The sequence below is a fragment of the Vigna unguiculata genome, chromosome 5 (genome assembly GCF_004118075.2).
Source record: "Vigna unguiculata cultivar IT97K-499-35 chromosome 5, ASM411807v1, whole genome shotgun sequence".
Lineage (NCBI taxonomy): Eukaryota > Viridiplantae > Streptophyta > Magnoliopsida > Fabales > Fabaceae > Vigna > Vigna unguiculata.
Genome location: NC_040283.1, coordinates 24,491,264 through 24,516,292, shown reverse-complemented (window position 1 = coordinate 24,516,292; position 25,029 = coordinate 24,491,264). Strand labels below are relative to the sequence as shown.

At 27.6% G+C, this 25,029-nt stretch overlaps 2 protein-coding genes across 2 annotated transcripts; both read left to right on the top strand.

The window, feature by feature from the left end:
- The first annotated feature begins 8,601 nt into the window (after positions 1-8,601).
- On the top strand, positions 8,602-10,004 carry LOC114186234 (F-box/kelch-repeat protein At3g23880-like). Its single transcript, XM_028074273.1, has one exon. It carries the CDS (start codon positions 8,783-8,785, stop codon positions 9,953-9,955), a length of 1,173 nt encoding a protein of 390 aa, XP_027930074.1. The 5' UTR covers positions 8,602-8,782; the 3' UTR covers positions 9,956-10,004.
- An 11,093-nt stretch (positions 10,005-21,097) lies between these two features.
- LOC114186166 (F-box/kelch-repeat protein At3g23880-like) lies at positions 21,098-22,734 on the top strand. Its single transcript, XM_028074193.1, has one exon. The coding sequence runs from the start codon at positions 21,254-21,256 to the stop codon at positions 22,481-22,483; it is 1,230 nt and encodes a 409-aa protein (XP_027929994.1). The 5' UTR covers positions 21,098-21,253; the 3' UTR covers positions 22,484-22,734.
- The last annotated feature ends 2,295 nt before the right edge of the window (positions 22,735-25,029 follow it).

Sequence of the window (25,029 nt, the reverse complement as noted above, 5' to 3'; positions counted from 1 at the left end):
ACAAATATATGGACCAAATTGAGATTCAGACAATGACTTGACACGTGTCACCTTTACTGACTTGACATGTGGCACCATATTGACATGACACGTGACATGAATAATTTAAAAAAAAATAAAAAAAAATTCAAAAAAATAGGAGCTGACATGTGACACATCCTTAACACAGTTATCACCGTACTAACAAAATGGATCTAATTGTTACGCATTTTCAAAAATATGGACCTAATTGAGACTAAAAAAAATCTTAGGACCTAATTATGATTTTTGAACAAAAACGTGGACCAATAGAGTATTTTAACCTTATTTACATTATCACTACAACAAAAATCGCTTTAGGCAATAACATAATTATGAGTTAAACTACAAAAACAATGGGCTAAAGTTTAGACAATAATTTTTTAGGTGTAGTCTAGGTAAGTGTAATTGTAGGTAATAGGCTACGATTTTCAGTAAAGCAACAATTGTTGCTTAAAATTCTCATAAAAGTGAACGGTTTTGATGTATGTGTCTTCTCAAATTTCACATTTTCAACATTGTGAGCTCTTGGCGTTTTTAGTCTAAAATTAAAGGGAGGGAAGAAATTCAAAAAAAATTTGCGTTTTTTGAACTAAGTTTCGCATTTTCAAAATATATTTTCCTTTTCAAAATATTTATAAATTTTGTTGTAAAAAAATTATAAGAAATTTTTAAAAATTTATTTTCAAAATATTTGTATATAAAAAATTTTGAAAAAAAAATATATAAAATACTTACAAATTTTATAATTTTGTAAGAAATAATTATTTACGAAGGATTGATTTATCAATTAAAATTCTTAGAACGAAGACAAAAGAAATTGAATTTCTCTTGCTAATAACTTGGGTCCGTTATTGATGCATCCACTAGATGGTCACATATTTGTTCACTATCAACTCGAAATCAAGCTTTTGCTAAGTTATTAGCATAATTGATCAAGTTAAGAGCCCACTTCCCAAATTATCCAATTAAGAAAATTTGTTTTGATAATGTTGGTGAATTTACATCTCATGCTTTTAATGAGTATTATATGTCAATTCGAATTGAAGTTTAACATCAAGTAGCACATGTTCATACTCAAAATGGACTTGTAGAATCATTGATAAAATGTCTAAAATTGATTGCAAGACCATTACTTATGAAAGCTAATCTTCCAATGACTACTTGGGAATATATAATACTGCATGTTGCAGTATTGATTCGCATAAGACCAACTAGTTATCACAAATACTCTCATCTACAGTTGGTTTTTGGTCAGCAACCTCATATTTCTCATTTAAGAATTTTTAGGTGTGTAATATATGTTCCAATTTCCCCACCAAAAAGGACAATGATGGGTCCTCAAAGACGCTTGGAAATATATGTTGGCTACGATTCTCTGTCGATAATATTAAATTATTTAATATTAACATTATTAAATGGTTTTATTACAAATAGGTATCTTGATCCTCCGTTATTGATTTTGGAGAATGAAAACAAAGTCACACATTTGTATCTAAAGAGGATGTTGAGTTGGTGCAATTTATAGTGAATTAGTTGACTTTATTTCCACAAGGTGGATGGGTGCATGGAGGTGAAGGTCCAGAAGGTGGAACGGGTCCTTTGGGAAGAACATGAAATTGTTGACTTTTAATGTCGCTAACAACATTTTTTGTGAGCAACTGTACCTCCACAAGGTGGATGGGCGCATGGAGATGAAGGTCCAGAATGATGAGGAGGTCCTTTAGGAAGAACATGAAATCCTTTGCTTTTAATGTTGTTAACAATATTTGAAGGTAGACAAGGTGGAGTGCAACCATGTGAAGGTCCAGAAGGTGGAACAGGTCCTTTCGGAAGAACATGAAATCCTTTGTTTTTAATGTTGCTAATAAGACGTTGTTGTGCAGAATCTATGACCACATTATTAGCCTCATTCGATTCAAATGTAGCATTTGCTATCACTATATTTGAAACAACAATGAGTAGAAGAAATGGAATTAAGGCAGTGGCCATTTTGGATTTCTAGATGAGAAAATCAGAAGCTCAATTCTAACTTTTATAGCATCTTAAGAGGTATACTCATTTAATATAGAACATTCTTTTATTAATGTAAAGAAAGGTTCAAATGTCAGGTACATTGAGACTCAATGTATTTATTTAATGAATTATTTATTGATTGGTATTAGTTAATGTTATATTTATTAAATGTATTTATTGCTTCTTATTAATTATTATTATTATTATATTTATTACATCTAAAACATACACTTGGAGTAAAGAAATTGATATCTCTACGCAGGGCATTATGAAGACATCCAATTTTTAACATTAGTGTTGTAGTTTTGTGTTCAATATGTCAAAGATTAACTAATTCTCTTATTAACGTGAATTAGTAGCTAATGTTAGTGACTAATTTAGAAACTAATTTATATTAGAAACTATTTTAATTATCAATTTATAGACTAATTATAGTTTTTTGAATATTTTAGTTGCAAATAATGTTTAGTTTATAAATCGGTACATATAATGATTACTATAATGATTAATTATTTTAGTTATCAGACAAGGACACTTAAATTTTAAATATCTTTAACGTATAAAAGAATATAAAAATCACATTTTTTAAGCTAAATTAATAAACTTTATTAATAATCTATACTTATATTAATCAATTTCGTTTCCTATTATATTTTTAAAAATACAATAACTGATATACTTTAGTGGATGTACTTTATATTAAAATTTTAAATATAAAGTATTCATTAAGTATAATATATTCATATACTTTTATTAAATATTTTTTAAATTTTAAATATCTTTACTTTTCTATATTTCGATATATATATATATACACAAACGTGCCAACTTTAATTGTCCGAAAGAAACATTGTAAGCCCAATAAGAAACAAAGAGATCTGGAGATGTTTTCCCAAAAAAAAAAAAATATATATATATATATATAAAGGGATCCGTTAATTCAAAAAATACGTACACACAGGCGCGATAGCGCTTGTGTTTACGCTAGTATATATAAAGAAGATTTTTTATTGTGTCCACAGTTTAAAATATCAATTTTATCCTTTAAAATATAATTATTATTAAATTTTTTAAAATTGACCATTATTTTTATAATTTTTTTATAAAATTATTTATCTTTACTCCTTTTCTTTTTCTTTATTTATCAACTATTATTCTCTCATTCTTTTTTATATATATTTTACTTTATTTCTGTTTTTACGCTAGTATATAATAAAGACCGTGTGAGAGAACAAAAAAACAACAAAAAAATAAATTGGTTGGGAAAGGAAGATTGAATAACGCATATTCTCACATCATTTCTCATAAAAGAATTTACTATTCTATTAAGATTTATGTATATTAGATTTATTATTATCCTATTACGATGTTTATGTCAAATTAAGTTTTTTTCAAATTATGATTTTCGAAATTCTTTTGTAATTATGATTTTTAAAATTCTTTTGTGAAATTAGCTTGAACCATAATTATATTTTTCACGACTTAGTATACTTCTAAATTATAAAATTAGGAATTTTGTATTTTGTTACATATGATAAAATTTGTAAAATTTTATGGATGTATTGTTGCTGTAATGATGAATTAATTTAATATCCTTGAATTGGAATATAAATTATAATAATCGTGTCATGTTCGTGAATTCAATGAATTAGACATATTAAAAATTGAAAAAAAAGTGAATCACATCATGAAAAGGGTTAAGTAGAGAAAATGAAGAGTTTTTTTTATTAGAAAAAATAATTTATATATAAAAATCTGATTTGATATTTCTAAATTAGATTAAACGTGCAAAAATGTAATCGTACAAAAATTTAATTTTAAATAAATTATTCTTAAGTTTTTCTTTTAGCGCAGAACAAACTTATATGAATTTATATACATTTTTTTTCTTCAAAATACTTGGAAAGAGAGCATAATTTTCTATTGAATCTCAAATGACAAACACTATTACATATATTAACTTCAATAACATTTAAAAATTTTGATAAAGCCTAGAAAAATATTGTCATTGCAAACTAGAAGATTTTAACAAGATTCTTAAAAATGTTACGTATTAGCATATTTATTATCATTACAGAAATATTGCGAATTTAATATTTTTTGTAACACTTTAAAAGTGTTACTTATACTTATAACAAAATTAATATGTTTATAACACTTAAAAAATGTTATTAGAGCCGTCGAATAGTCATGATCTAAAATGGCATGACAGATAGAAAATAAACACTGAAGTTGCAAAATCACTCACCACAATACGAATTGTAATAGAGACCGCATAAATCTGCATGATGGAAGAAACATGTCGTTCACATGTAAGTAAAGTAAACACTCATTAGATAGTCCTATGTAAAACAATAACATATAGTCGGGGAGTTTGAGTTTCAATCATTTATGTTTTTAATTTTAAAATATAATTTGAAGTAAAATATCGAAAGTTATCTATATCGAAAGTTAAAAGAAGTAGTGGTTTTGTGATGCTTCTTCAACGTGATGAATTATCCAATCTCAGTTTGCGCGAAGGTAGGGAGAAAATAACTTCTTAAAATTTAAACTCGATTTACTAATTTTTCTGTTTATCGATAATTTTTGAATAATAAAATAATTGAGTATTATTTATAAAAATTATTTTTACTTCTTTACCTATTTTGTAGGTAGATCGTTACAAATATATTTATTGATATAAAAAAATGGTTTGATTGATATATTTTAAACAATTATTTTGATATGTTATTCAAACAAGAAGTAATTTAATATAGAATTATTTCTTATTTATCTCTTAAAAATAATTTAGTTAAAGTGTTGAGTTTTTTTTTCTTTTTACATATACAATAAATAAACATATGTATAGATTATTTAAAGATGAGAAGAGAAATTAGAGTTATTTCTAGTAGAAGAGTGATGAACACAGGGAGCAGACCTTTATAATGACCCCATTAATATATAATTTTAAAATATTTTTTAAGAATTTAATATTTTTAATATATTTTATATATTTAATATTTAAAAAAATTATATATCTATATTTATATATAAAAGAAAAATATTCTTTTTGTTGTCCATATCTATTTTTCAATTTTATCTTTTAAATAATTTTTTAAAATTAAAATAACTATTTATCAATATTATGTGATTATTTGTTTAATTTAACATTTTTTTATTTAACTGTTTTTTAAAACTAATATTATAAATGAAAATTAATTATAATAAAATTATAAAAATTATTATATTTAATTTTATAATTATAATAATAACAATAATAATAATTTTATTATTTTTTATTATCATAAAAAATAAATACAATATTTTTATTAATTTATATAAGAATTTTAGGATTATTCTATTGATCCCTATTTTCATTCAAAAATATCATATTAGTTGTGAAACCCTTTTATTCTTTCCTTTCTCTTTCCACTCCCTATTCACTGAAAACACACATAAGCTCAACATTCTTTCTCATTTCCTCTGCACTGGTCTCCTTCACTCCCTCAAACCAGAGGACTACAACCCCTTCTGACCCATCTTCTTCCTAATTGCAGCAAACAAGTCAGAAGGATCAGCCCAAGACTTCCCTTCCTAGCTAAACCTCCATCCTCTCAGCGTAAGTAGAATTTGCTTCTCACTTCTAATCATTTTCGAATTCTAGAAGTTTTTCTTTGGCTAGACCGAAATTAGGGCCCTATATATCCTTATTGTGTGAACCTCCATTTCAGTCCCTTAGGTTGTAAATTGGGGTACTTCACTGTGAGAAGCCATACTTGCTAGTTAGTGATCAAATTAAGGTAAGGGAAGCTAACTCTTCCCTCAATTTTCGTGTAAAATGTGTCTCTGAGTGATTGGATTGCATGATCATGTGTTTAATTGATGTTTGGAACTGCTTGTTGGGTGAAATTGAGTTTTGGGTGAATTTGCGTGGCTCTGCATGTGAAGAACAGATGGGAATCCTGGTAATTTCGCCCAGGCGAGCAGCTCTCGCCTAAGCGAAAATATCAGAGGATCAAATCTGTCACTGCGCGAGGACTCGCCTAAGCGAGCTGGGGTCGCTTGAGCGAGAGATCCTCTCGTCTAAGCGAACCAACTTAGCTTGAGAGAGAATTCACTCAGAATTGTTGAGTTGCCACTGTGAGAGGTCTCGCCCAGGCAAGAGCAGCTCGCCTAAGCGAGACAACTCTCTAGCTCAAGCGAGATCCTCTAGCTTGAGCGAGATTCACTGCAGAATTTGATTTCCTTGTCTGTTTTAGATTAAATGAAATTGTGCTAAGTGGATTGATGTGATAATTGTCTATCCTGTACATGAGTTTTATGAATAATAGTCAATGTGATGGAATTGTGTGAATTTGGTCTGTATGAGAATGTGATGGAAATAGGATTTCAAGGGAAATTCTAAAGATTATGGTTTTAGTGAATGTAAGGACATGAGGACTCAATTTGGTGGTATCCTGACGCTCCTATAACCATTAAGACTCATATAGAGTATAATGGATTATGTCGGGAGGAGTAGCAGGAGGTCCTAGTCTATGGATCCGATCCGTCATAGACGTGAAGGGGACTTACCCTGGGAGTGGTTGGGTGAATACCCCTTATGCCCAAAACTCTGCAGAGTTTGGGAACCGTCACAGGTGCAAGCCACCAAGAGCTCTAATGTCACTTACATAATCCGGATATTGAGTCTAGAATTGTGAATGCGTATTATGATTGTAGCGATTTGAACAATTATGATAAATGTGATAAACCTTGATTGGTGCTTAATTATTAAATTGCATGATTTCTCTTTATTTAAGTTAGCTTACCCTTCTTGCATATGTTTGTTCTGTGTGTCTTTCTCTTTTGCAATGATCGTCCTTAACGATTGGCGTGAGCATCTAAAAGTGCAGGTGAGGATACACCCCTCCTGGATAGAAGTTGAGTAGTAATTGAGCGCTTCCAGCAGTAGCTTTCACCATTTGTTTTGCTTAGATGGTTGGGTGTTTTGTAACCCCTTTCTTAGTTAAGGTTGTATGTATAGGCAGTACATGTATGGTTAACTAAGGATGACTGTATTGATACTTTATACCGGCCTATTCCTATCATTTGCTTGAATTATCATGATATAATGTTTTGTTTGATAGCATAAAAACTATTAAAACGGGGTGTTACATTAGTCTTCCAGTTCTTTTAAGTCTCATTTTGGTCTCAATTTTTTAAAAAAGGATACAATTTGGTCATTTCTTGTTAAATTTCTTGAATCGGATCAATGATTTTTCATGAAAATTGAAGTTTTGAATAAGGATGATATGCTTTGTTAATGTACGTAATCCTAGTGTCAACTTTGATAAAAAATCTGAACTCCATTTCAATAAATTTAACGAAAAAAAAACTAAATTGCATCAATTTTTTAAGAAATCATTACTAAATTGAAACTAAAATAATTAAAAGACTAACTTAACATTTATGAAAAAAAAAAGATTAAAAGAATAATTCAACTAAAATTTTGTCGTCCCAATATATTTGTTGAAGATCCGCTACTAAATGAATATAATCTTATACTTTCATTCTTTATGCCGATAAATGAACACGGATATGTGAAAAAATACCTATACGACACCACTACGTGGAAAAATAATTATTTTTAGACGAAAACAAATAAGTAAAATTTTGACGTGTTAAGTTAAGTCTATAACTGTAATATAGACAAATAAAAAGGAAATAGGGAAATGAGATGAAGAGAAAAGTGAATCACAAAGTGACCAATGTGAGGAATTAAGGTGTGTGGCGCGTTCTTTTTAATGGTTCTTCCTTCTCCGATGGTGTCGTGCTGCTTGCAAACACAAATGTAGCAGATTTTATTTGGTGCAACATGAAATAATAAAACAGAGGGTTTTTATATCCACTTTTTTTAAAAAAAAATTTGAGAATAAAAAAGATATCAAAGTTTAAAACAATAGTAAATTCTAATTTCGTATCTGAATTAAAGAATACAAACAGATTTAATCTTTAATTTAATATTAAACAATTTTATTTATCCTTTTAAGATTAATTTATAAACATAAAATAATTAATTCGATTGTAATAATTTTTTTTCTTTTTTTCTCTTCACGTATACAAAACAAATAAACGTATGCATTAATTAGTTAAAGATGATAAGAGTAGAGTTACTCTGTAAATAAAGAATAATATTCAACTTTTATAAATAAATAATGAATAAAGGGAAACTAAAATTTTGTGTGGAATGAAGAAAATATCTTTCTTAAAACTTTCAATAATTGTTTTATTTGAGTATTACTTCAAAAACATTGATTATTGCAATTAATGCACCTATTTATATTAAAGAGTCTAATAATGACATAAATTAAAAAGTTTGTATTCATATGCAATAAGTATTAAATGGTCGTTTGTATTCAACATGTAGTGAAAGCGCGTGGGACCATAGATTTAAACATCTCAAAGCAACTTCTTACAATGGTATTTGTGGTTCTTTTTAAACCACTCTTATTTCCAAATTTTAATAAAATATATTATTAGTGATTTGTTAACATTTTTTGGTGTGAAAATTTCATTTTCAATCTATTTCTCCATCTTCATGAGAAAATTGAATGCGTGTGGGTCCAATTCCTGTCTATAAAATCTTGCAGCATGCAACAACTTTTCATATCCTCACTGTCATCACTTCTTTTTCATTCTCTCTTTCTTCGTTTTTCGACCTGTAATTTTGTTTTCTCAATAGTTAAATATTTTCACCTTTGTGCAAAGTAGGTTTTCCTCTTCTCCATCAATGTCCTCTTCTCAGAATAATTGTGTTCTCTCCCAAGATATCCTGATGGAAATCTTGTCACGGCTTCCGATAAAGGATATTGGGCGATTAAAGTGCGTTTCAAAAGGGTTGAACCATCTTGTCTCTGATTCTACATTTGTGAAACTTCACCTTCAAAGGTCCTCAAAAAATACTCACATGCTATTGACCTTTGAAGATTACCATATTAACAGAACAAGGAATTATGCCGTAGTTTGTCCTGTACAAGAGTTACTTGACCACCCATCATCCACCCTTAAAACTTTACATCACAAACATCTCCCATTCAACCGTAAGTACAATGTTCTGGGTGCCTGCAACGGATTGGTATGCTTACAAGATTCTTGTATTGACGATGAATTTGAAGAATACTGGTTTCGGATTGGGAATCCAACAACAAGAGTCATGACTAAAGACTCCCCACATATTCGTCTTAATCGCAGGGATTACTGGTTGATGTTTGGGTTTGGTTATGATGAATGGAGTGACTCTTACCAAGTTGTGCTATTGGATAATAATAGGAATCAATCACAGAAACTGGAGGTAAGCGTTTGTTGTTTAGGAGATACTTGTTGGAGAAATACTTTAACTTGTGATGCTGTTACCCCTATGATTGGGCTTCAAAGTCGTGGAACTTGTGGTGCTTTTGTGAGTGGTACTTTAAACTGGTTAGTGTATCCCAGATCCCATTGTGATGATAAACGAGGACCTAAAATGAACGAGTTAGAAATATTTTGTTACGATCTAAGAAAGGAGACTCGCAGTTTTTTCTCTATGCCTGATGGCATTTTAGAAGTACGTGCGTTTGAGCCAGTGCTTAAGGTTTTGAATGGTTGTTTGTGTCTTTCTCATCATCATGAGGATAATTTTGTTGTGTGGCTAAAGAGGGAATTCATTGATGAAAAATCCTGGTCAAAGTTGTTGAATATAAATTACCAGGATGATATTGACCAGTGTCCATCCTACATGAACGTAATTTGTATGCGTGAAAAGGATGGTGCTGTGCTTGTTGCAAACACAGTTTTTGATGCAAATTTTATTTGGTACAACAGTAGAGATGATAGAAGAGAGGGTCGTGAATATTACGGCCAGGACATATGGAGCCTTTTCTCTTATGATTATGTTCAGAGTTTGGTTTTTCCACGTAGGAAGTAAGTTACCTAGTCTATCTTGAAACGTATTTAGAATTGTAATGTAATGTATTTCTGAGTTATGCAATTCATATTGTATTTTTAAATTTGGATAAGATTATTTATATTAACTTTTTAATGATTTCAACCCTTGAACAATTCAGACTTTTTCTCATAGCTTCTGGTAGAATAACGGTTTCTAACATTGTTGAATAACAATAAAATAGATTTTTCAAAACATCAAGAGATCAAATTGAATTTTTGAAAAGTTTCTCTAAAATTATATATATATATATATATATATATATATATATATATATATATATATATAGGCTTAAATACCTTTTTCGTCCTCATTTTCGTAGAGTTTGTTGCGGATGGTCATCATTTTGACAGAATATTTGAAATGGTTCTCATTTTGACCGAATATTTAAAATGGTTCTCATTTTTGCAATTTGTGTTTTATTTGGTCATTTTCTTTGACGCCGTTTAAATTAGGAGCACTGTACAGGTGACACTGTCTTTATTACGTTGCATTGGGTGTGTTTTATTACTGTACAGTACAGATGTAATAATATTTAGAAATCATGTAGAACATCACAACAATCCAAGCACAAACAAACCCCAAAATAGAATTACGAAAATCCTAACCCACGAGCAAACACAGCCCATAAAACCCTAAATTCACTTACCTTGTTGATGATGATTAATTGGAAAATTGAAATGAAGAGCGCGACTGCAATCCAATGATGAAATGGCAAGTATTAGCTGCTTCTTCTGCAAATCCGAGCTCAAGAAAGACGAAGATGAAGAAATCGCCTCCAACGATGAAGAGTGCGACTGCAATCCAACTCAAGCCCTAATTGCAAACTTTCTCCCAAATTGAAAAGTTAACGTTAATTAGTAATTTGTACAATACACGTAACACACTCCAATGCAACGTAATACAAACAATGCCACTTGTACAGTGTTATGTTACTGATAACGGTGTCACAGAAAAGAACCAAATAAAACATGAATTGCGAAAATGAAGACCATTTTAAACATTCGGTAAAAATGAGGACCATTTTAAACATTCTGTCAAAATGATGATCATCCGCAACAAATACTACAAAAATGAGAACTGTAACGTCCCAATTAATTAATGAGCGTAATTAAAAGAAAACGTCACATGATTATAATATAACAGCGCAGTTCAGGAGTTTAAACATAAGACCTTACAACTAAGGCACACCACGATGCCACCAAAAACAGGATAACGGTATGACTAAAGGTTTACAATTCCAATAACGAGGAATACAGGGGCCGTAGCCTTAAATAAAAGCCCAAAGGAAACTAAAGCCCAATCCACGCGGACTATGCAGCAAAATTACCATCTCCCTGTTGTCCACGGGTGTTCCTCGTCTCTGCTCACACCAACAAGTTGATGATCATCGCAAATAAGAGTACCACACAGCAGGAACACACAACAACAAAAGTAGGGTAAGCTTGTGCATAAAATCACATCATCAATGAAATCAGAAACATATTCACCGTCCATCATACGTACACCACACAAGCATGTTACGACTTTTCAAATAATACACTACGACTCGACTCGACTCATTCGGATACATATAACCTGGTCGGATTCAGCGGATGCTTGCACTTGTGGTGGATACCTCTGCTCACCCCCGAGCTATGTGTTACAAGTATTGCAATGAATCAAATTTCGCTCACCACAAGGTTAGCCCTTAATGAGTTTCAGGCCTCCTACTACTCTCACCACAGGGGTTAGTCCGCTCTAAGTGAGACTAACTGACCCCTTAGAGTGTCAGAATGCAATCCTTACCTTGAATCCTTACCTAGTTATACAGATGGGGCACCACCATGGACACCCACTAACAGGGGCCATGGAATTACGTCCCGACCACTGAAGCGCAACCCCGAAGATCTCACCTAGAGATCCCCAAGGAATCACACGCTGACACAGACCAATCAATCATAAATTAACAATATTAAAACGTTAAATCATGTTTGAAATTGCATACCAACCCCTGAGGCCAATTCCTCATACTTATCACATTTTTGAATCCATGCTACTGATCATCACCATCCCATGAGTCTAGGGCCTCATCTCATATCAATACCATGTACTTTAATTCCAGTCCAGTCATTCATTTCACATGCCAAGTTTCCACAATATCCGTCATTCACCATTCATGAATCATATCATACATACTTAGCAAGCCATTGTGCATATATACGTACATACGAACGTGTATCTCATCACAACAATCATATTCAAACAAATTCCAACCATCCAAGAGCAATCAAACAACCAAACAGCACCCTGTCTCGCCCAACCCCTCGCTCAGGCGGGACCCCTTCGCCTAGGCGAGGGCTCGAAGAAGGAACCAGGAGCCAACGCGGGATCTCGCTTAGGCGAGTCCCTTCTCGCCTGGGCGAGATGTTCGCTCGCTCAAAAGTTGAACAGGTCGCCTGGGCGACCTTTCGCGCAAAAAGGGTTTGGGCGAGTCCCTGTTTGTCTCGCCTAGGCGAGACTGGCTCGTTTGGGCGAGTTTATCAGGTCTCGCCACTATTCTCCTGTAACAGCCACTCACACCAACTCAACCCAACAAATCCATGCGTCCACAGTTAACCAAAATCTCACACCAATCAACATAAACTCAAAACGACAGTCAACAACATGGAAGGGAGCGGAAAATAAGTTTAAGCCATAGCTTCCCTACCTGGAATGGGTTCGTACAGGACGTTCGACGCACAACCAAGGAGCACAGCAACTCTAGAACGCACTAAAGTGCTAAAAACAGAAGGTACACGGGACAAAGGGGCATATTAATACTAAACCCTAACTGCGAAAATACAAGGGAAAAGCAAAAGGGAACTTAGATGATCTAGAGGGGGTACTTACGTGGAGTAGGAACTGATTCGGAGCTAGCTCGAGAGGCTTGGGGAGGAGCCCTAGCAAAGCGTCCTGTGAGTGCAAGGGGAAACGATGGCTGGTTTTCTGAAAATGAATGGAAAATGTGGAATTAGGGCAACACGAAGGGTTCTTATATCATGGATCAGCCTTTAGGCCCACTGCTGCAGGGCAGCCCTTAAAATTAAGGTGGCAGAAATAATCGGGCCTTACAAGAACGACAAAGGTATATATATACTACACACTTTCTATTTTTTATTTCTTATAATTTCTTTGTTTGTCATAAAATTAATTTGTATTTCCAATATATTTTTTATCTTATCATAACTTTTATGTAATTATGTTCAAATGATGCATGTCAATTAAATATTTTTTGTCTCACATTTGAATTTTTTTTTTATATTTTTATTTATTGTGTATTCTCGTTTCGCATGAAAATGTTTAAACTCTCTCAGTTTAAGTGTTTAATAGCATAAACCTTTCATTTATTAGGTAATATAAAAAATTTATCTTTACTTTATTATTATTAATTTTTGTTTCATTTGAAAAACTCCCTTATTTCGCTAAATCAATTTTTATTATTTCTCAACCATTGACCATGTTCATATTTGAAAAGTTTTATTAAATCTCGAATGTATTTTTTATCTTATCATAACCTTAATTATGCATTTATTTCTCTTTGAGCGATTTCATTCCATAGTCTCTCACATTGCTTCTAAGACACACATTTGATAATTTTTTCAATATTTTTTGTTGTTATTTTTATCATGTAGAATACTATTTTGATATATTTTATATAATTATTTTTTGTTTCCTACTCATTATCAATCATAATGTAATTTTATCACTATGATTGTATAAATAAATTTTACTTACTATATTATACAAATTTAATGTAATTGCCATGAAATTTCTTTATCACCATCCAACACATTGAAGTTCAAAAGATACAAGATCTACGTTAAAATTTTAAAATTTTAATATTATGTTCTTTGTGTGATTTTGATCAAGTGAAGTATTATAACTTTTATTAGTGTATAAAAAAATATTCATTAGAATCTAAAAGATTGAAATAAAAAAAACATTTAAAATATATTTTAATTTGAATATTTGTTTTCCTTTTCCTTTTAAACTTCTTTAAAAATATTTTTAAATTTTATTAATTAGGTTCCATTAATGTATGCAAGTTTAATAAATGTTTTGGTTCTCATGAAATTTTATTTGGTATTCTAAGTTAAAATGTATAAATTATGATATTGAGTTTGGTTATTAGGATGAGAATAAATTTGTTTTGTAGGGATAAGTATGGGATAGCAAAACCCTTTCTCACTCGCCTATTGCCATCCCTTGCTTATAATAAAGAACATAACTTTTAACTTTTAAAAATAATAAATAAAAGGAACCAAAATTTTATGGGTAGAAGATAATCTTTCTTACAACTTTAAATATGTGTTTGCAGGATGTTAACCGGTGTCTTATGACACTGATTAATGTATAATTAATGATCCTTAATTTTATTATTTTACATCCAAACCAGGAATAAGTAACTCTACTACTTAATTATATTATAAATTCATATAACATATCTCAAAGACAAAAATACAATTTGAAATTTCTAAGCAATATCCTTCTTACACAAAATAAGCATTTTCAAATTTCTAAGGTCTATGCTAAAAAACAAGAAGAAATATCTCTCTGACAATTGAAGAGTCTTTCAGTGAAAGCTTGAAATGTGAAGACTTGAAACGTATAAAAGGTACGGTCTTTAATTTTTTGAAAAAAAAAATCTCTTTTAAATTTCTAGAAACATTAAAATATAGTTATTTATTATTTAATTCATATTTAATTTTATTTTTTATAAAATTTTTATATGTTTAACACTATTTTTTATTTTTATTAATTTAAACTTTTTTATGTTTAGTTATATTTTAATTTTTAGCAACATTAAAATATAATTATTTTATTATTTTTTAACTTTTTATTGGTGTGCATCAAATAAAATATTAAATAAAGTTGAACAATACTTATGAGTATTTTTTTTGTCTTTTAAATAGAGTAAAATTACATTAATAATTATTATATCAAAATTCATTTAATATCATAATTAACTATAAACATTTGTAACATTCTATGCATATTAATTATTTTTAAGACACCGGTTCACATATCTATTTGTTTTAATTGAGTATTTCTTTAAAAGCATTAATTATGGTAATTAATGCACTCTATTTATATTAAATAATTCAATAGCATAAATCTTTCATTACTAATTATCTTCTTTACTCTATTATTATTAATTTTTGTTTCATTTAAATAACTTCTCTTAGAGATCTAAGAAAACTTTTCATCTTATCATGCCTTTAATTATATATTTGTTTTTCCTTAGTGCAATTTCATTGTCTATTAAATTGTTTATAAGACATACATTTGATAATGTTTTAATCTTTCTTATTTGTTGTTTGTTTTTATCATGTAGAATAATGTTTTGATATATTTTATATAAATATTTTTATTTTATAACTCATTATCATACTGTAATTTTGTCATTATAATTGTATAAATAAATTTTATTTACTATAATATGAAAAATTAATGTAATTGTCATAATTTTTTTTATCATCATCGGACATATATTGAAGTCCAAAATACACAATATCTATGTTAAAATTTTATTATTCTGATCAAGTGATATATTATAATTTTTATTAATGTATATAAAAAAGAAATTCATTAGAATTTAAAAAATTGAAGTAAACACACATTTAAAATTTATTTTAATTTTAATAATTGTTTTCCTTTTATATTTTTTTTAAAATATTTTTTAATTTTATCTACTAAATTTCATTAATGTTTGCAAATTTAATAAATTTTTTTGCTCTCATGAAATTTTATTTGGCATTCTAATTTCAAATATATACAATTATAATTTTTTTTTTAAATATTTGGTATCGAAGAAACAACTATCCTTTTAATATTGAATATTTTATAATATTATGTTTTCATTATCGTAATATTTTATTATTTTATAAAAATTAATTAATTAATATTGAAATAGTAAGAAAACAGGTATGGATACAAGTATATATCCGTTATCTGGTGAGGATGGGATGAGATAAAAATTTGATACTTGTTAGGTTTGGATATGGAGATGAGATGAATTTTTTCTATGAAAATGGATATGGAGATGAGATGAATTTTTTCTATGAAAATGGATATGGGATAGAGAAACTCATCTTTGTCCTGCCCCAGTTGTCACCCTTATTGGCAATAATAGTGCCACGTGTCACCTCAGACACGTAACATGTGGCAACAAAAAACTAATTACAAAAAAAAAATTGAAAAAAATATATTAAACAAATATAAAAAAATCACATATTGACACATGACATGTGGACAACATTGTTATTGACTTTTTTTTAAAAGAACCTAATCGAGACATTTTTTAAAAAGTTAGAATAGAATTGAAACTTTTTAAAAAATGAGACTAAATTAAAATGTTTCAACACAAATGAGACTATACGAGTAATTAAGCCTTAAAAACTATATAGGAATTAAATTTTAACAATACGACATTCTAATAATCACTCTTATCTATTTTCTTTTTCTATTTCCTAAAAAAATAAAGAGATAAAAAAGTTTCTTTCCACGTTTAATTTTATTTATTTTTAATTAATTCATTTGAAATATATTTTTTCCATAAGAACGTAGATAAAAATAATAATATATTCTGTTAAAACTTATAAAGAAGAATATCATATATGTTACTTTGATATGTTTATATCTTTAAGTACCACACGCCTTTACCATTGTAGAAGAACACAACTATTTTGAGAAGAAGACATTGTCCATAGGGTATGATAATTGGGTTGGGGGAATGAGTTTCGCTATCCTATGTCCATTCCCAGAAAAAAAAACAAAAAAATTGCATATTCATCTCCACACTCAAATGTAAATGAGTATTAAATTTGTCTCATCCTCATCCCCATGATCAAGTAACAGGTATAAACTCGTGTCCGTACATGTACTTGTTTTCTTATAGTTTTAATATTAATTAATTAATTTTTATAAAATATTAAAAAATGATGGTAATGGAAAATTAATATTATCAAATATTAAATATTAAAAGGAGGGTTTTGTTGTTTCTTCAATATGAAATATTTATAAAGAAATTATAACTGTATGCATTTCAAATCAAAATACAAAATAAGAACAAAAAATATTTATTAAATTTGTAAACGTTAATGTTAACTAGTTGATAAAATTTATAATTATTTTTATAAAATATAAAAGAAGAAATATATTTAAATTAAAACATATTTTAAATGTTTACTTCGATTTTTTAAATTCTAATAAAATATCTTATTTTTCTATTAATAAAAATTATAATACATCACTTTATCAAATCACACAAACAACAAAGATTAAACTAATAATAATTGAAATTTAACATAGATCTTTCATATCTTTTGAACCTCAATATATATTGAAGGGTGATAAAAGATATACATCACAATTACATTAAATTATTATATTATAGTAAATAAAACTTATTTATATAATTATAGTGATAAAATTACACGTAGATAATAAGTTATAAAATAAAAATAATTATATAAAAAAATAGTGTTTTACATGATAAAAATCAAAAAACAAATAAAAATATTAAAATATATAATCAAATGGAAACAATTTGATAGACCGTTGCATGAAATCACAAAGAAAAATTTGTATAGTTAAAGGTATAATAAGATGAAAAAGACCTTAGAGATTTAAGAAACTTTTCAAATATCAACCTAATCGAAGGGTTGAGAGATAATAAAAAATTGTTTTAGCAAGGCAATAGAGTTCTTTATGTCAAACAGAAATTAATAATAATAATAATAATAATAATAATAATAATATTAATAGAATAAAGAATATAAGTTTTTTTATATTTCCTAATATAAGAAAGGTTTATATGAGTATTTGAATAATTTAAAGGGGATAAGATAAGGCGAGGATGAATATTATGACAAGCTATGATGTACTGATAAATCAACTTGAATCACGTATCTGTGTTTGATACTTATAAATGAAGTATCTAATTTATAAAGTCGTAGTACACCACAATAAAATATTTGAATAATGATCAATTTTAGTGACAACAAATAATTAGTCATTATATAATGACCAAATTGACAACTAAAATAGTTTCAAAAAATTATAATTGGTCTCTAAATTGATAATTAAAATAGTTTCAATTATGATTTGGTTTTTAAATTGGTCACTACCATTAGCTACTAAAGTTTTGACTACCAAAATAATTGGTTTATAAATCGGTCACTGACATTAGCTACCGGGTTTTGCCTACAAGAATAATTGGTCTCTAAATTGGTCTTTAATTAGTAAATTGGTATATAACATCTTTATAGTTGTGGTTACTAAAATTGGTCATTGTTTATTACATATAGTTTTAATTTGGATTCACACAATAACAATCTTAAATTTATTATGTTTTAAAGAATTATTGTACTTGTCTCAATATTCATATATCACGTATCGTATTCTATTATTTTGAAAAATCAACGTAACAACGTATCACATATATGTCGTATCATAGATGATAGGTATGAGGACAGAGATGAGACAAATATGTACATCCCCATCCGAAATTCAAAATCTCGAGTATTTCCCATACCCATGCCTATTTAATGTGGGGAATCCTCATAAAAATGAGAACGGGTTTAGACAATATCCACGAAGTCAGGTTTATTTGTCATCCCTAATTTTTACCACCAAATTTTAATATAAATATAAATATTAATTGATTTATTTGTATAAAAGAACATGGATTAATAATATATTAGTTTTAAATACTTACTTTCTTTGTAAAAATGTTTATATTTAATTAGTTTCTATCTTATAAAAAAAATAGGAATTAATAATATATAATAATGTAATATGTTGAAAAGTTATTTTTGATGAACATATCAGTATAACATTTGTAAAAATAGTACATTTATTCTCAATTTGGAAAGGGACAATATAGTTTCATTTTGAAAAGAATAATGGGAACAAAATGGAATCAAAGAGACACATGTATTTATAATTATTATATATAAAGAGGATTATCTCTTTTGTGTCCAAAATTACTTATTTCTACTTTACCCTTTACAAGATAATTATTTATTTATTTTTTAAAAACTAACTTTTATTTTTACATGTTTTCTATAAAATTATTCTAACATATATTATTTTGATTCATTAACCTTATTTTTTTTTATTTATTTCACTTTATTTTTAGCAAATATAAATTTATTTTGTATATTAATAAATATAAATATAATTACCTATTAATATAATATTATATATATTTAATATATATATATATATATATATATATATATATATAAACTAAATTAAAATTAAGATAATAACTTAATATTGTGTAGAGGGCAGTGATGTGCCCATATTTCACGCCATAGACCTGAGCGCTTTTTTTTTTTTTTTTTGCAAAAGTAAATTTAAAAAATTAAAAGAAAACATATATTGACAAGTGGTCTGCTTATTTTTTTTTTAAATAATTTAATTGAAACTATTTTTCAAAAGTTAGTGCATGTTCCGATCAATTGGTGGACAAATGATTAATTAAGTTTTTTTTTAATACATGAGTATCAATTAAAATGTGTAGAAGGAATTCAGAATCCTATTTATAGATGTTTTTTCGTTTTATTTAAATTAGAAGGAAAAAATAAAACTTTTATAGATGTAGTAATTGCTGCAGTTTTTTTTAAAAAATTAAACATTTTAAAATGTATAATTTTATTTTAAAATAAAATAAAAGAATCAATAATTGATTGAAAATTATTTGTTGAAGGAAAGAATATTTAATTGAACATAAATCAAACTAAAAATAATTATATTAAAAAAATTTGATTATTTAAAACTTCTCACATCAAATTTGAAACATTTAATTAGGGAATAGCTTTGATTTTTATTTATGGATAAATGTTTTTTATCAGAGTTTGTTTAGAGTAAATACAATTTTATATAAACACTAAATAAACAAAAATAAAAAAGAGAAATGAAATAAGTGTCTTATTTAATTTATTGAATATATTTTTAATATATGTATTAATTAATTTTAATTTATATAAAAACAATTTATTATTTTTAATTTCTTCATCTATAAAAAAACAGAAGTCGGATTTAACTGTCCATAGTAATTATGATACCATAAAAGAAAAGAGAAGAAAAGAATTATTTAATCACAAATCATGAATGCCTAATTTATAAACTTTCAATAACAAAACTACAATAAAATAATTTATTTTACAATATAATTTTATAATGAAATCTTTTTTTCCTTCAACAACAAATTTTCAATCAATTATTTATTTTTTTATTTTGAAAATATAAATTTTAAAAATCTATATTGAACAATAATTTATTTTACAATATAATTTTACAATGAAATCATTTATTTGTTATATAAATAGTAGAATTTTAATATTTGTAACAATAATATAATTGAAATTAATAATAAAAAATACTACATCAATTTTATTGGCTTAAATAAGCATTTTAAAATTCATTACCACAAATAAGCTAATAAAAAATTATATTGAAAAAAAAAAACTACACACAAACAAATACTACAAACTATATTTTTTCGATAAATTACTTTAAACTATTCACGTTCAGTTGTTAATTTTTATTCTCACATCATATTCTATAATAAATCAAACTATAAATATTCATCTACAAAACAATTAATTATTCAATGTAATTATTCATTCCCATACCTTAATTTGAAGATCAATTTTTACCTAAGAATCTTCAATGCCGTAAAAATCATCAATGCCTACTTTGGAACTACAAAACAAAATAATATTAAAATTAATTTATTTTCCCAATATAATTACACATTTTTAAATATTAATTAATGAATTACATATACATTTTATATATAATATTTTTTTTCATTTTACACATATACATTTTTTTTTAAATACTATCTCAAAATTCAGTTTTTCTCGGAAACAGAATTTTGAACTAAAATGAAAACCGTGCTACATTGATAAATAAAAAACACAGTGCGCTATTTGTGTATTTTTTATGGAAAAATGTGTCACATTGGAAAAAGATCCCTATTTAATATACCGATGCCTCTGTTTATTTTTAGAAAATTGCAGCGTGTGGTCCACATTCTCTCTATACGCATGCAACATCTCTTCATCTTCCATGTGACCATTTCTCTTTCCTTCTTCTCAGTTATTTCATTCTCCAATCTGCACCTTTTTCTCAATTGCATCATTTGTGCTTTAGGTCTATTTATTTGTATCTTCTAAGGTTAGATAAACACTTTTTTTTAACATTTTACCCACACTCAATGATAAAGACCCTCCTTCCATCTACACAATGTCTTATTTTCAGAGTAGTTGTCTTCTTCCCGCAGATATGCTCATGGAAATTTTGTCATGGCTTCCTGTGAAGGATGTCGTGCGACTCAAGTGCATTTCAAAAGGATGGAACCACCTTGTATCTGATTCTGCATTTGTGAAACTACACCTTATTAGGTCTCCAAAAAACACTCATATCTTATTGACATTTGACACAAGAGGAGGTGGTTATGCCATAGCTCCCGTACAAGATTTACTTGACAACCCATCATCCACAGTTGAAACTTTACTTCGCAACGATTTCCCATACAACCCATTCAATCGCAGTTACACTGTCTTGGGTGTCCTCAACGGCTTAGTATGTTTACAATTTTCTTGGGTTGATGATGAATTTGAACACCACTGGTTTCATATGTGGAATCCAGCCACAAGGGCCATGTCTGTAGACTCCCCACATATTTCTTTTGATCACAGCGATTATAAAGATGTTTTCTGGTTTATGTTTGGATTTGGGTATGATGAATGGAGCGACACTTACCAAGTTCTGTTTTTGGATAATAATAAAAATGAATCGCAGGAACTGAAGGTACGAGTTTGGTCTGTAGGGGATACTTGTTGGAGAAATACTTCAATTTGTGACGCTTTTTCCACCATCATTTGTCCTGTAAGTCGTGTAAGTCGTGGAAGTGTAAGTCGTGGAATTTTTGTGAGTGGTACTTTAAACTGGTTAGCATTTCCCAAATCCTACTCTTACTCTGATAATGTTAAGATGAATCAGCTTGAAATATTTTCTTACCATCAAAAGGATGAGACATGCAGATATTTTCCTATGCCTGATGGCATTTTAGAAATCAATGTTTGTGAGCCTGAGCTTGAGGTTTTGAAAGGTTGTTTGTGTCTTTCTCATCATCATGAAGGTAATTTTACTGTTTGGCTGAAGAGAGAGTTTAACCATGAAAAATCTTGGTCCAAGTTACTGACTTTAAGGTATGAGGATCATTATAAATATCTCAGTCGTGATTTTTTATTAGAGTTGTGGATTATCTGGATGTGTGAAGATGATGATGACTTTGTGCTGCTTGCAAACAGATATATAGATAAACCGGACTTGATCCGGTACAACACCAGAGATAATAGAATAGATCGTCGTGAACTTTACAAACATGAAAGTTCAAATATTTTCTCTTATGATTATGCTCCAAGTTTGGTTTTTCCGCATGTAGAACTACCCTTAGGTTATTTTCTTTGATGTTGAGGAAGGCACCAACCATTTGTTTCTTCAATGCAAAACATTCCTGTGAAGTTTCATAGTCATTCTGGAAACGTATTTGGAATTGTAGAATGTAGGATGTGTTTCTGAATTATGTAATTCATAATGCATTTTTAATATTTGATAATAAGTTTTTAAATTATGCAATACATAATGGTAATCAATTTCCAACTTCTATCAATTTTGTTTCCCAAGACAATGCAGTGCAGAAGCCAAGAGGAACGACATAAGACATGATGTATAGAAATGATTTATGATGTTGGAATTATATTGTTGAAATAAATTAGTGCTTCTGTGATGTGTTCTTCTTAAAATGTATGGTATAAAATGTGCAGAGGAACCAGAATCGCATTATATATTCATGCCTCTATTTCTTAGAAAATAATGAAAAACAGTCTATAAAAAGCATAAAATTTAATGGATGGTTCATAATGTGTTGTGTTAAAACAAATTAATGATTTGTAATATGTGCATTTACTTTTAATGTAAGAGAGTATTTTATATAGATTATTTTTTCTAAAATACAGTTAACGGTGAAATAAAATTATAACATGTATATATCAAACAGAAAATTTTCATATTAAATAAAAGTGTTTCTATTGTATATTTATAATAATAATAACAGTAAATTATGTACTAATAACATTATACATTTACAAAACAATTATTTTTTGAAATAAATTGTATTCGTAATTTTTTATAACTTCTATGTAGTCATTTATAAAAGTTTCTATTTTTTAATTTCTTATATCAATATATATATATATATATATATATATATATATATATATATATATATATATCAATTAATCGAAAATGGCATTATACAAATGATCAATTTATCCTCTTTGTTTAACGGAGGTTGGTCGTAAAACTTCTGTGTGTTAAAAATTCTGGTTAACTACCGTAAATTTTGAAATTTCCGTAAAATGTAAAATTTTATGAGTCTCAAAACTTCCATAAAATAATTATTTTTGAAACGTTTATAAATTATTATAGGTTTTAAAACTTCTGTACTATAAATTTTTAAATTATGAATATTATTTTATTTTACTCATTTATACATTTGTATATATTTTTTCAACTATAATTATTTATATTTATTGTATTTATTTATTTATATTTGGGTTATAAAAAATAGATATAATATTTATCAAATTAATAAGTTATATATAAATAACTAAATTTATATCAACCTATAATAAATATACACATTAAAATTCAAATTTAAGTATAATATTAGTTAAGAAAACTAGCAAAAAAATTTCAATAAACTTTCATATTATATTATATTTTTCAACTATCGCATATGATCTTTCTGTCCAAAATTTGTTATATTAGTTAACACACTTTTTTAATCAGAAATATGCAATATAAATATCATAATTAAAAATATAATTAAACTCTGAAAAAAAGAAGTTAAGCGGTCTTTTTAAAATACTACAAGCAAATGGAATCAAATTTTAATCACCTTCCTTTAATGAAACTAAATAAAAAAGGAAATAACATTTAAGGAAAGTGGATAGCTATCATATACGGTATATGAAAGTAAAAAGATATCATTCTTTTTGGAAAAGCAACTGTAACATTTTTTATATCGATGATTCTCTTTATGAGTGAGATGTGTATTGATTTTATATCTGTTTATTTAGCCTATAGTCTATATGATGTTTTTGTCGTGAGATGTGTATTGATTCTCTTATTTACTGATTCTCAAACATGTATCCTGGGAGCATTTGGTGAATTTGTTAATGGGAATTGGGAAGTTTATGCTCAAGGTAGTTTCTGTTCAATAATCACATTTTTTGTTTTTATTTTTATTTTTATTTACTTTTATCAGCAAAGAATAAATTTAATTAAAAAGAGCACTTAAAGAATATTTTAACTCTTATACAAAAGACATTGTTATACATATTAATATTCTAGTTTAGTATCCTAACTCCACCAAAACAAAAGATATTCGTAATAATAATTATAATAAAAGATATTTTGTACATTATATATTTTTTTATCATTTATTATCAATTCAGCTCAAAATTTTATATTTGGTAGTTTTAAAGTCAAAAGTTTAATATGTCTTATTTTTCTTTTATTAGCTTGGCATGTATTACTCATTAGAATTTGCAATCAGATTAAAATTTACAACCACCTTTATTGTGAGAAAGCGTTGGATATAATACGAGAGCAAAACATAAAAAAAATCATAATAAAAATTTATTTGAATATTTTGGCACAAGAACAAAGATGGAATAGTATCCTTCTGTGTTATTTATACACAGTCAAAATATATATATATATATATATATATATATATATATATATATATATATATATATATATTGCGGTGGTGGTTTACTGTCAAAATATCATATATTTTTAGCGACTTTTGATTATTATGACAAAATATTATCAAATTAATGTACATTGTGTAATAATTTTTAACCGTTATTATTTTTTCTTTTCTGACAACACTACTAACGATTAAAATATTTTTGTCATCAATCATTTTTTGTATGTATAATTGT